The sequence below is a fragment of the Mercenaria mercenaria genome, chromosome 3, assembly GCF_021730395.1.
Source record: "Mercenaria mercenaria strain notata chromosome 3, MADL_Memer_1, whole genome shotgun sequence".
NCBI classification, from domain to species: domain Eukaryota; kingdom Metazoa; phylum Mollusca; class Bivalvia; order Venerida; family Veneridae; genus Mercenaria; species Mercenaria mercenaria.
This window is the reverse complement of record NC_069363.1, coordinates 46,870,567-46,882,812: the sequence shown is the minus strand read 5'-3', so window position 1 is coordinate 46,882,812 and position 12,246 is coordinate 46,870,567. Positions and strand designations below refer to the sequence as shown.

At 34.3% G+C, this 12,246-nt stretch overlaps 1 protein-coding gene across 1 annotated transcript in view; it reads right to left on the bottom strand.

Annotated features, from left to right (window-relative positions):
- The window catches only part of LOC123554349 (phosphatidylinositol-glycan-specific phospholipase D-like), an 87,400-nt gene extending 76,627 nt beyond the window's left edge, over positions 1 to 10,773 (bottom strand). The window contains exons 1-3 of the mRNA XM_053539679.1: positions 10,638 to 10,773; positions 1,469 to 1,527; positions 1,076 to 1,154 (exon numbers count right to left, since the gene is read on the bottom strand). Coding sequence (XP_053395654.1) covers positions 1,076 to 1,154; positions 1,469 to 1,527; positions 10,638 to 10,719 — 220 coding nt within the window. The 5' untranslated portion in view covers positions 10,720 to 10,773. The remainder of the gene's footprint in view (positions 1 to 1,075; positions 1,155 to 1,468; positions 1,528 to 10,637) is intronic.
- Between the last annotated feature and the right edge of the window lie 1,473 nt (positions 10,774 to 12,246).

The window sequence follows — 12,246 nt, the reverse complement described above, 5'->3', positions numbered from 1 at the left end:
CAAAAGGGGCCATAAATCTTGCAAAAAGCAGGATGGAGTTATGTTTCTTGCTGTACAGGGTCAGCTTATGATGGTGAACAAGTGTTGCAAGTTTTAAAGGAATAGCTTTGATAGTTTAGGATAAAAGCTGACCTAAACATAAAACTTAACCAAGAAAACTGATATTTTCTAAGTACAAAAGGGGCCATAAATCTTGCAAAAAGCAAGATGGAGTTATGTTTCTTGCTATACAGGGTCAGCTTATGATGGTGAACAAGTATTCCAAGTTTCAAAGCAATAGCTTTGATAGTTTAGGAGAAAACTGACCTAAACATAAAACTTAACCAGGCAACGCCGACGCAGACGCCGACGCCGACAACCGCTCAAGTGATGACAATAACTCATCATTTTTTTTTCAAAAAATCAGATGAGCTAAAAACAACATAAAAACCCAAATAAGTTATAGTGGACGAACGGACGGACAGTTGAAAACTAATATGCCTCCCTTCGGGGGCATAAAAATGCTCTGCATTTAAGAAAACTTCTCTTATACAAGAGTAAAATTTTAATGTAACTATACAGAAGATGTCAGCATTCACTTACCATCTGAATAAAGGTTACCATAAAGAAGAAACCAACATTTACTTACCATCTGCACAAATGTAACCATATAGAAGATGAATGATTCACTTACCATCTGTACAAAGGTTACCATACAGAAGATGTCAGCATTCACTTTACATTCGCACAAGTGTAACCATATAGATAATACCAGCATTCACTTACCATTTACACAAATGTAACCTTACAGAAGATACCAGCATTCACTTACCATCTGTACAAATGTTACCATATAGAAGATGCCAGCATTCACTTACTGTTACCATAAAGAAGACGCAGGTATTCGCTTACCATCTGCACAAATGTTAACATATAGATTATGCCAGACTTCACTTACCATCGGCACAAATATCACTACACAGATGATGCTAGCATTTACTTACCATCTGCACAAATGTTACAATATAGAAGATGCCAGCATTCACTTACCATCTGCACAAACATTACTATACATAAGATGATAGAATTCACTTACCATCTGCACAAATGTCAGAATAGAAGGCATCTGGATATGGACTTCCTGCCATCAGTGCATCATTGTGAGTGCGTATTAACTGAAAATATTTAATACAAGCTATAATTAAAGGTAATTATTCACATGTTGAGATTTTTTTGCTCTTTTACTCTTTTTCACTGGGACCCCAGTGTTGTTTTTTCTTCAGGCCAATTTGGGGCCAAACTTCAGCCCCATTCCCATTTTGCAAATAGTAAGACTATAGCTATGAAACCTTAAACTTTTGTAACACAAGACAGTATGCTAACATTTTGCTTCATTGCATGCCATATAATATCTCAGCAAAGTCTATCTTAATTCTATTCTCTATTACATGTCATTACATGCTTCAGTTTAGTGTTTGCCATTACATACCTCAGCATAGTCTATTTTTGCTCCAGAATCATCCTTGAAATAAGTCTTGGCTCTGTGACCTAAAATATACAATGATCTTTTTTTACTGAAATAACTTGAAGCAATTACAAAAGGATCACAATGAAAATGACTTACTATGTTCGATATTTTGTGAGGAGCCCCATGGTTTCTTCTTAAACAGATGTGCTTCCAACTTGCTAATTAAGCAGTCATCCAACACAAAGTGGTAAGAAAGAAGTGCATGCATAATTTAAGTGATACCTGAGAAAATTTATTAGCAATTCATTAGTGTCTTCCAATTAATACAACTACTTCACTGACTGTAAAGTGTAAACATGTTAAAAGATATATTAAAGTTTAATAGAAGTAAATAATTAGAACTAGATGGTTCAAATTTATATGAAACCACTGTAAAGAACTTAAATATAAAACATTACAAGTATTATTTTCTGATGTTTTTTACTTTCATGACGAAACAAAATCTGGTGCAAAGCATATGAGCTGCCCCATGAGAAAACCAACATAGTGAGTTTGCGACCAGCATGGATCCAGACCAGCCTGCGCATCCGCACAGTCTGGTCAGGATCCATGCTGTTCGCTAACAGCGAACAGCATGGATCCTAAGCAGACTGCGTGGATGCGCAGGCTGGTCTGGATCCAGGCTGGTCTGGATCCATGCTGGTCGCAAACTCGTTATCTACTGTCATGATGCTGCAAAAAGAAAAATTTCAGATACCTATTGGCCCCATATAATACAGCCTATCCCATTTCTAAACTAACTTCTGTGATGTCAATGGAAATGCAACAAGCTGAAGTTTGTTTTGATGTGCAAAATTGTGAAATATTTATACAGATGAACTGAATATTGCCAAAAATTGTGGTTTAGTGTCGAGTTTATCATGCCAACCAGTAGGTAGCATAATCATAAAATGAGCCGTGCCATGAGAAAACCAACATAGTGCATTTCGACCAGCATGGATCCAGACCAGCCTGTGCATCTGTGCAGTTTGGTCTGGATCCATGCCGTTCGCTAACTGCTGAGTTTCTCTAATTGCAATAGGCTTTGAAAGCGAGACCAGACTGTGCGGATGCACAGGCTAGTCTGGATCCATGCTGGTTGCAAATGCACTATGTTGGTTTTCTCATGGTGTGGCTCAAATGTTATTTTCTTTAAGTAACTAAAGGTACTGATCCATACCTATAGAAGCTAAATTAAGAGGTATGGATCCGTATCTCTGAACAAGATTAATATGTGTACCAAACCCTTTAATGATATATATATTTAAAATCCAGACAGCAGATAAAAAAACAACATAAATACCCAAATAAGTAATAATAAAAGTTTATAAACAAACCATATGATATGAATTTAGATATGTTTTATCCAAATACAAGAGAACATAATTATGTTAAACATTATGTTTACTTTCAATTCATGGAATTTATTTCATTTGTAACATCAGCAGAGATAGATACTTTATTTCCATCAATGTACATGAATATCAGATAATTGGAGGAAACACCTAATATAACAGACCAATAATTGTCAATCATTAGTGGATTATCAATAGCAAGTTTGGCTACATTTTGTGAATCATATACAGTGTATGGCCATTTTTTGAGTTGTCCTGCAGCTATCACTGTTTTTGTAACTACACATGTACGATTTGAGCCATCATCTACTGCAAATGACCCGCTACATATATTTCAAGTTACAAATGAATGTTTTAAAACTATTTCTGCATTTTTCATTTGCGACAAAATAGAAGACTTAATTTCCCCACAACACATGATTGAAACAAGAGCTATCATAGCTCAACTATATCGATGTTGGATAGTGAAATTTGGCACATCTGAGGAAACTGAAGCTGTTATTATGAAGCAAATATTTGTCAATTTTTTTATACACTGCATTTTTCATATAAAATTTCAAATAATATTTATATTTATAGAATACTGACATGTTTAGTATCAAACTGATTGTCTTTTAAAGTTAGAGTTGATTTAATAATTAGTTTTTGTAAATTCTTATGTTTATTTTAGTCATTGGAAATTTTCATTTTCTTTTACTATAGGGAATTACTTAAGTGTCAGATTATGTTAAGCTGACTCTCAAAGTCTCAAAAAGATTGTTAAGCCAGGAAGCCAAGCTGTCAACTTGTAAAAATGCTTTTATTTGTTTTTCTTGTTCTTCTGTTTAATCATCAGGTACCAGCTAAATATTGTGTTATAATAACTAAATAATTACTTAAGCCATATGTGTAAAAATGTCACGTCATTTCCCATAACCAATGAGAATCCTTCATATATTTTAATGTTATGTTTCTTTTAATCTTAAATAGCATATTCTTGCACTTTTACTTTTAGATGACAAAGTAGAAGGTGTTCCTTCATAAAGATTAACTTTACTATTTTTATTTGTGGTGTTCCACAGGGACTTTAGCGTTTAAATTTGTGTTAGGTGTTCCAACACATTTCTGGTGAACCAGATAACATTCTATAGTGCTTAAATATTGGAACTTTAGTAAATTAAAACAGATAAACTACACTGGACTTGATTTATTTTAATATAGTGCAAATTGCCGCATAATAGTTTGGTGAGAGAAACCGGCCAGATGACTTTTTAGCTCATCTGACTTTCCTAGTACCTCTGAAGACATAAGCCAAGTGAGTAACTCTTCTTATATTCCCCACATCTACAAGAAAATATTTTACTGGACTTTAAAGTGAACTTGAAACTGCAAGCAAACATGTTTGGATTTACCAGAAGAAATCATAACCATGGAAACTGGATCTACTTATCTCCTATCAATCAGAACTACAGGATACTTCAGCAATCACAACAACCATATCACACCAGTGTGCACTATAGGTCACCATCACTTGTTCAGAAACAAAAGAAAATAAGGGACAATGCCAGAATGACAGCATTCCTAAATAGAAAGGATGCTGAAAACCTTCCTTTCTGTCAAATGGAGGATTCAGAACTACAAAAGCTGTGTTTCAATTCATTAGTAAGATTCCATTTGGAAAATATCTCAGCTAAAGCAGAAGATGTTAGATCAGTTGTGTTGACAATTCAGCAGGAAAATGTATCCAAAAACCAAATGATTAGTTCTCTTGAGGAAAACAACAAATATCTGACTCACAAATCTAAAATCCAGTCGGAAGTCATCACAAAATTACGCGATCAGATGAAAGAAATGGATCTAAGTAAAGACACTTTACTAAATGAACATTCTAAAATCACAGATCAATGCTCAATGCTGGAACAAACCATCAATACTTCAAAACGTGTTGTTGCAATGTTAAACATACAGAACAATTACCTTGAAAACATCGCAGAAAATCAGTGTGAGAAAATTAAAGGACTAGAGAAAATAGTTTGGGCTTGTGAAAGAGAAATAAAAACGCTTGCAGATGAAATCATAAAACTAAATAAAACAGATAAAAGTGAAGGACATTCCATCTTCCTGTATGCCTGCACACAATGCACTGGTAACATATGTCACACACAGAGTGAGTGTCCTTCCATTGGAATAACATGCAAGCTCTGTGACCAACAGGACCACTTCACTGTTGCATGTACCTCAAAAGAAGAATTTATTAGACCTTTCTTCATAGCTCCTTCAGGCCCTTACGGGTTGTGACCTTGAACTCATAGAATGTTGAAAAAAAAAAATAGTGACTGGAACTGATACACAATTATATTTCATATTTGATATTTTATTTGACTTTGGGGACCAAAGTTAAAGAAGCAGGGGGAAGTTATTATGAAGCAAATATTTGTCAATTTTTTTATACACTGCATTTTTCATATAAAATTTCAAATAATATTTATATTTATAGAATACTGACATGTTTAGTATCAAACTGATTGTCTTTTAAAGTTAGAGTTGATTTAATAATTAGTTTTTGTAAATTCTTATGTTTATTTTAGTCATTGGAAATTTTCATTTTCTTTTACTATAGGGAATTACTTAAGTGTCAGATTATGTTAAGCTGACTCTCAAAGTCTCAAAAAGATTGTTAAGCCAGGAAGCCAAGCTGTCAACTTGTAAAAATGCTTTTATTTGTTTTTCTTGTTCTTCTGTTTAATCATCAGGTACCAGCTAAATATTGTGTTATATTAACTAAATAATTACTTAAGCCATATGTGTAAAAATGTCACGTCATTTCCCATAACCAATGAGAATCCTTCATATATTTTAATGTTATGTTTCTTTTAATCTTAAATAGCATATTCTTGCACTTTTACTTTTAGATGACAAAGTAGAAGGTGTTCCTTCATAAAGATTAACTTTACTATTTTTATTTGTGGTGTTCCACAGGGACTTAGCGTTTAAATTTGTGTTAGGTGTTCCAACCATTTCTGGTGAACCCAGATAACATTTCTATAGTGTTTTAAATATTGGAACTTTATTTAAATTAAAACAGATAAACTACACTGGACTTGATTTATTTTAATATAGTGCAAAAAAATTGCCGCATAATACTGTCATGGAAGTAAATGAAGAGGGCTGGCCCAACAAGCTGAATTTCAAAATTAAATCAGTGAAAAGGAACTTTTAAATCATTGGAAAATTCGGGTAAAAGTAATGCACCATGTGTCATATTTATGGGCTATTTCGGGAACAATATTTTAAGTTTGAATCAAATCTATTTAGTAATACTGGAGATACAGCAAATTTTAGTGCATCGCAACTTGAACCGGAAATTCTGTTAGTAAAAAGAGGGCATAACTCAGAACAGACTGGTGCCAGCATTATCAAACTTGTGTTATATGATGTGAGTGATGATGTGGAACAACCATTTTAAGTTTGATTAAATCCATTTAGTATTACAGAGATACATGTATAAAAAGAATAAAAATTAATCTGAAATTCTAAGTAAAAAGGTGATATAACTCATAAATTATTTGCACCAGAGTTACTGACCTTGTGTCATATATGATGAGAATGCTTTGGAAAAACTAATTAATTTAAGTTTTAATCAAATTCATTAAGTAATGCCAAAGATACAGTGAAAGTGCACCACAATTAACCTGAAATCCTAAGTAAAAAGTGAACAAAATTAATGAAATATGGATGCAGAAGTTATGGCCCTTGTATAATATGATGTGGGTGATGATGTGGTACAACTATTTTAAGTTTGAATTAGATCTGTCTGGTAATAACAGAGATAGAGTGAAAGTTTTAAAAACTATAACCTGCAATTTTAAGTAACAAGAGCTCCGCCAAGCGGGGCAATATACGCCCGAAGGGTTACATCAGAGGATGGGAGCAAAATTTAAAGGGCTTGAAGTGTGAAGCCCAAAGGACAGGAACAACAAAGGGAAGTCCACAAAAAAAAAATCCTTACAAGGTAAAGGTATGTCAAAATACACCTAAAAATTGGATGTACCATCCATATTGTACGTACCACAGAAAAGTGGTCCCGTTTTTTCTCTACGGCCAATAATAAAGAAGTTTCAAAATAAGCTATTTATAGTAATGTAAAAGGGGAGTAATTCAAAAAAAAATTATTGTATGTGAACAAAAGAGGGATCTGCCAAATAAAAACAAGCACACTGCAATGCAGAGCAATAAAAACAAAGCAAAGTCATATATGACCTTTGACCCCTAAGTGTGACCTTGACCTTGAAGCAAGTCATCCGGAACATGCGCTTTGCACATCGTCTCAGTGTGGTGAACATTTGTGTCAAGTTTCTTTGAAATCCTTCAAGCAGTTCAAGAGTTACAGAGCGGACACGAAACAAACTGATATGACTTTTGACTCCTAAGTGTGACCTTGACCTTGAAGCAAGACATCCAAAACATGCGCTCTGCATGTCGTCTCGGTGTGGTGAACATTTGTGTCAAGTTTCCTTGAAATCCTTCAAGGGGTTCAAGTGTTACAGAGCGGACACGAAATTGGACAGACAAGCTAGCTTTCACATGATGACCCTCACACACTGAAAATGACAGGGAGCTGATCAGTACTTTCTCTTTAAACCAAGACTTGTAATCAATTGACTTGTACTAGTAACAGTCTAGTCATAACTTGTCTAGTCCTAAAAACAGACAAAAAGTTGATTTTTTTAATATGATGACTTGTTACTTCAAGAACTTGTATGTATATGCATATAGATTCTATAATTATCCTTGCAACTAAAAATCAGTGCTTACTATTTATAAGAATTTAACTTAAGGTAATATATTACCACAGTGATTAAAACAAGAGCTGTCTCCATAGGATGACACATGCCCCCGATGGCACTTTGAATTCAGGGTTTCCACTGGGCACAATTTTTTTTTCCGCCACTTAAATTTTTTAAAGAAAAAGGTGCGCGCGGCAGAGGATCAGTAATGTCGAAAAAATTAGAATTAATATAATACACTCAATTAGTTCATTTTTTTAAAAATTTATTTTCTACATTCGACAAATAACTCAACAAGCAGATGCATACACATTAACATTGATTTTCATGTAAAAAATAAGTAGTCAGTTCAAAATTATATACCATTTTTTTTCAATCTCTTTTTCATTTCATACTTTTACTATGCAATTTGCTCTTGAACCAGTCTATCCTAATATCACATTGAGTCAAAAATAGGTTTTAATCTTAATTCTCAACTATTTTCAAAACAAATCTATAAAACTATCCCTATAGTATATGGGTTGCCAATTTGAATTATTTTCCCCTTTAATGGTCATTTTTCACTACTAAGATGTTTCTAAAACATGAACTTTTTAGCTCTTTAATTTCTAATTTTTTATTTCAAAATTTATATAAGGTCATTTACCCCAAAACAGCGTGTTTTATTTTATTTTATGACTTTGAAAAAGCTTTTCAAAAAGTTTTAATTTCATTATATTTTATATCTAAATTTCTTTAATGTTTCATACATAAAATGTACATGTATAGCGAAAATACCACCTAAAGGTACAAGTAGCTCTTTATTTTGATACCCTTGAATGGGGCCGTGTATCAATGCTATACGCTGGGCACGTAAAAGACGAACTGCTTTAGTTCATTTGTATCTCAATTCTTCGACTGAAATTTTACGAACGCACTGAAATACGCGACTGAAATTTACGAGCGCGTAGATTTATTTAACAGTAATATTTTATGATTGCGCAAATTTATCTATAATATCTTCGTTTTTCAAAATTATCGATTACTTTCGCAAATTGGCTTGATTTTAAAAAAAAATAACTTGCGTTTTAGTATCAAAAAAAAATGGTGGGGCTTTAGACGAAGCGCTCAGCAAATATTTCTTTTTCATTTGCTTTCGTAACAGTAGGCGGGTCTGAATTTGGCGAATCAGATTGACTGATAATCGTTCTTGCGTGGAGGAACACTCGCGTGACTCCGTGAAGTTTTAAATTATGCCCAGAGGTGTAATTCGGTATCGACACGGGTGTATTGTCTTCGTGTATTGCTAAATATCGGATTATCCATGACACGCTGTGTATAATTATTGATCGGTGATAGTCGGCACGTTTCTATTGTACTATAAGGTTGTTCCAGTAGTAAAACAGATGTTTATTTTATGCAAATTTAAAATTGGTAACTGTGGAAATTTTTTTTCGCCAATTTAATTTTTTTTTCGCCAAAAAAGGAATTGGCGAATAGCAGCGGAAACCCTGATTGACCACAGTGATTAAAACAAGAGCTGTCTCCATAGGATGACACATGCCCCCGATGGCACTTTGAATGAATAGTTATGGCCGATGTTAGAGTTTAGGACCTTTGACCTACGGACCTGGGTCTTGCGCGCGACACGTCGTCTTACTGTGGTACACATTCATGCCCAGTAATTTTAAAATCCATGCATGAATGACAAAGATATGGACCGGACATGCCCATCAATGCACTATCATGAAATATGACCTTTAACGTCTAAGTGTGACCTTGACCTTTGAGCTACGGACCTGGGTCTTGCGCGCGACAAGTCGTCTTACTGTGGTACACATTCATGCCAAGTTATTTGAAAATCCATACATGGATGACAAAGATATGGACCGGACACGAATGCACTATCATGAAATATGACCTTTAACGTCTAAGTGTGACCTTGACCTTTGAGCTACGGACCTGGGTCTTGCGCGCGACACGTCGTCTTACTGTGGTACACATTCTTGCCAAGTTATTTGAAAATCCATCCATGGATGACAAAGATATGGACCGGACACAAATGCACTATCATGAAAAATGACCTTTAACATCTAAGTGTAACTTTGACCTTAGAGCTACGGACCTGGGATTTGCGTGCGACATGTCGTCTTACTGTGGTACACATTCATGCCAAGTTATTTGAAAATCCATCCATGGATGACAAAGATATGGACCGGACACGAAAATTGCAGACAGACCGACAGACTGACAGACCGTTCAAAAACTATATGACTCCCTTCGAGAGGCATAAAAAAGTAGATTATCTGCCAGATTTTTTAAAGCAAATTGTTTGAGCCACAAGTTACGTACATGCCTCAAATTAACTTTAGATACAGGAAATATCTGCAAAGGAAAGAAAGAGGCATACTGGTACTGATGATAAACCCGAACAGAAAATGAGGTTTTTTACCTGTAACATTTTTATTTCTGCAAACTGAAATCAATGGTCGGTATCAAAATAAACCTTAACCTTTGCTGAAAACTTTACATAATTCAAATTTATATTTATAAGCAAACTCCCACTAAGTGGAGGGCCTGAAAGGGGAAAGTAAAAAGGGGACTTTATGAAACGTTGACTGATGATAAATTCGAACCCTTTGTCATTTACAAAAAATTCTTGGTATTATTATATTGGAAACTTTCCCAAAAGTTTGCAAACAGTCATTCCTGATCAAGTAATAAAAAAAGTTAACAAATGTCAGGCCTTCATGTTTCGACAGTGAGCATGCGCAAAATAATACCCTCTTCCCCAGTAATTTTGGATAAATATTTTTTATACAAATTTATTTAAGTCATTTATTTATACAGAATATTTACCAATTTTGTTTTTGTTTACACCAGTTGGTGTTGTAAGTGGAAACTATTAGAGGGTTTGTGTTCAATTTTATAAATAACCCGATTGCAATCGAATATTTCCAAGGTGTTCGACTTTATCATCTGTCCGGGTTTATCATCAGTACCAGTACAGTAACCCAAATTTAATCTAGATGATTATACGGAAAATATTACTTATTTCGATATGTGTAGTAATTCCACAAGCTTTAACTGTGTAAAACAGGCAGATATGTACAGCAATTCTTAACAGAATCATTATTTCCTGGTCTTTCTTTTTTTCAGGGAGCAGACATTTTGATCAGTCATGTGATTGTCATGTGACTTTTAAATAAAACCGTACTGTACCGTACATCAAACAATATAATCAAAGCGCTGAAAGCACAGAAATGTTGAAACCCACATTTGATGTGCAATAAACCACTCCGCTGTAAGAATTCCACACTTTTTACATGCAGAGAAGTATCATATCTACAGAGGGAAAAGGTCAAATCATGTAAAAAAAAAATCAAGACTTTTATTTGTAAACATTGCATCAAGTGAAAAAACTTCTATAAGCTTTTAAAATTGTCTTTATAGTTTCTCGACGATAAAGAAAATTTTGCTGAAGAACAGGGTTTGTGCTACAGCACTGGTAATACATGTGGGCGATTTTGTAAAAAGTAAAGCAAAACCAACTTACCTGTCAAAAATGCCTGTTGCAAATGTACTTTCTTTTTAAAATTACCGCCATATTTTTTTTTGGTTTGAAATATTTCACTCACTTAATCCTTACAGGAAAACACTGTACATCCTACTTGTTTTAAGAATGTTCCAAGAAGTCAACATCGATATATTTTGCATGTTAAGCTGTCTCTAGGATGACATTACAAAGAGAGTATACACTCGATGCTGGAACAGTTAATTTAAATTTATGAAATTTCATTCGCTACCATAGTTTGCATTTTTATTGTTATTTGAAAGCATACTAGAATCAGAATAGAAACAGTGGAACGCCACTCAACACGACAAAAATGAAAATGTTGCAGGTTCGCTTTGATTGAGCCTGTGCATGGTCGGTAGTGGAAATGCAGTCGAAGCCCTCTAGCCCCGGATTAAACAGACCTGAACATTTACACATGTTACAAGTACCTAAAACAATTTAAGTGACACCTGCAGTTGTGTTCACACGGCGGTGGGCATGGAACCTTCAATGACACACTAGTCTGCAATTCCATGAAAAGCGGAGTTTGGTCCCCAGTTAAAATAATGGACTTGCCCTAAAAAACAATAGGCAAAACTTACCAAACTGGAATTTAAGAATTTATCGCATACACAAGGTTTTTCTTTGATTTGACCTAGTGACCTAGTTTTTGAACCCAGATGACCCATATTCAAACTTGACCTAGATTTTATTAAGGCTGTCATTCTGACAAGATGTCATGAAGATCAGTTGAAAAATACAGCCTCTATCACATACACGAGGTTTTTCTTTGTTTTAACCTAGTGACCTACTTTTTGACTACAGATGACCCATATTCAAATTCTACCTAGATTTTATCAGGGCAATCATTCTCACTTATTTTCAGGAAGGTCAATTGAAAAAAAAAGCATCTGTCGCATACAGGTTACAGAGCCTGCATATCACAGAAACTGTCAAATCATTTTTATCAATACATCGATACCATAACATTACAAATATTAGCTATGTATAGCTTTTGACCGACATAGTTATACATGTAAGATTTCACAATATACACCAAATATCAAAGTTTAAGAGCTGCAATTTTTGTTTGGACGATAACTT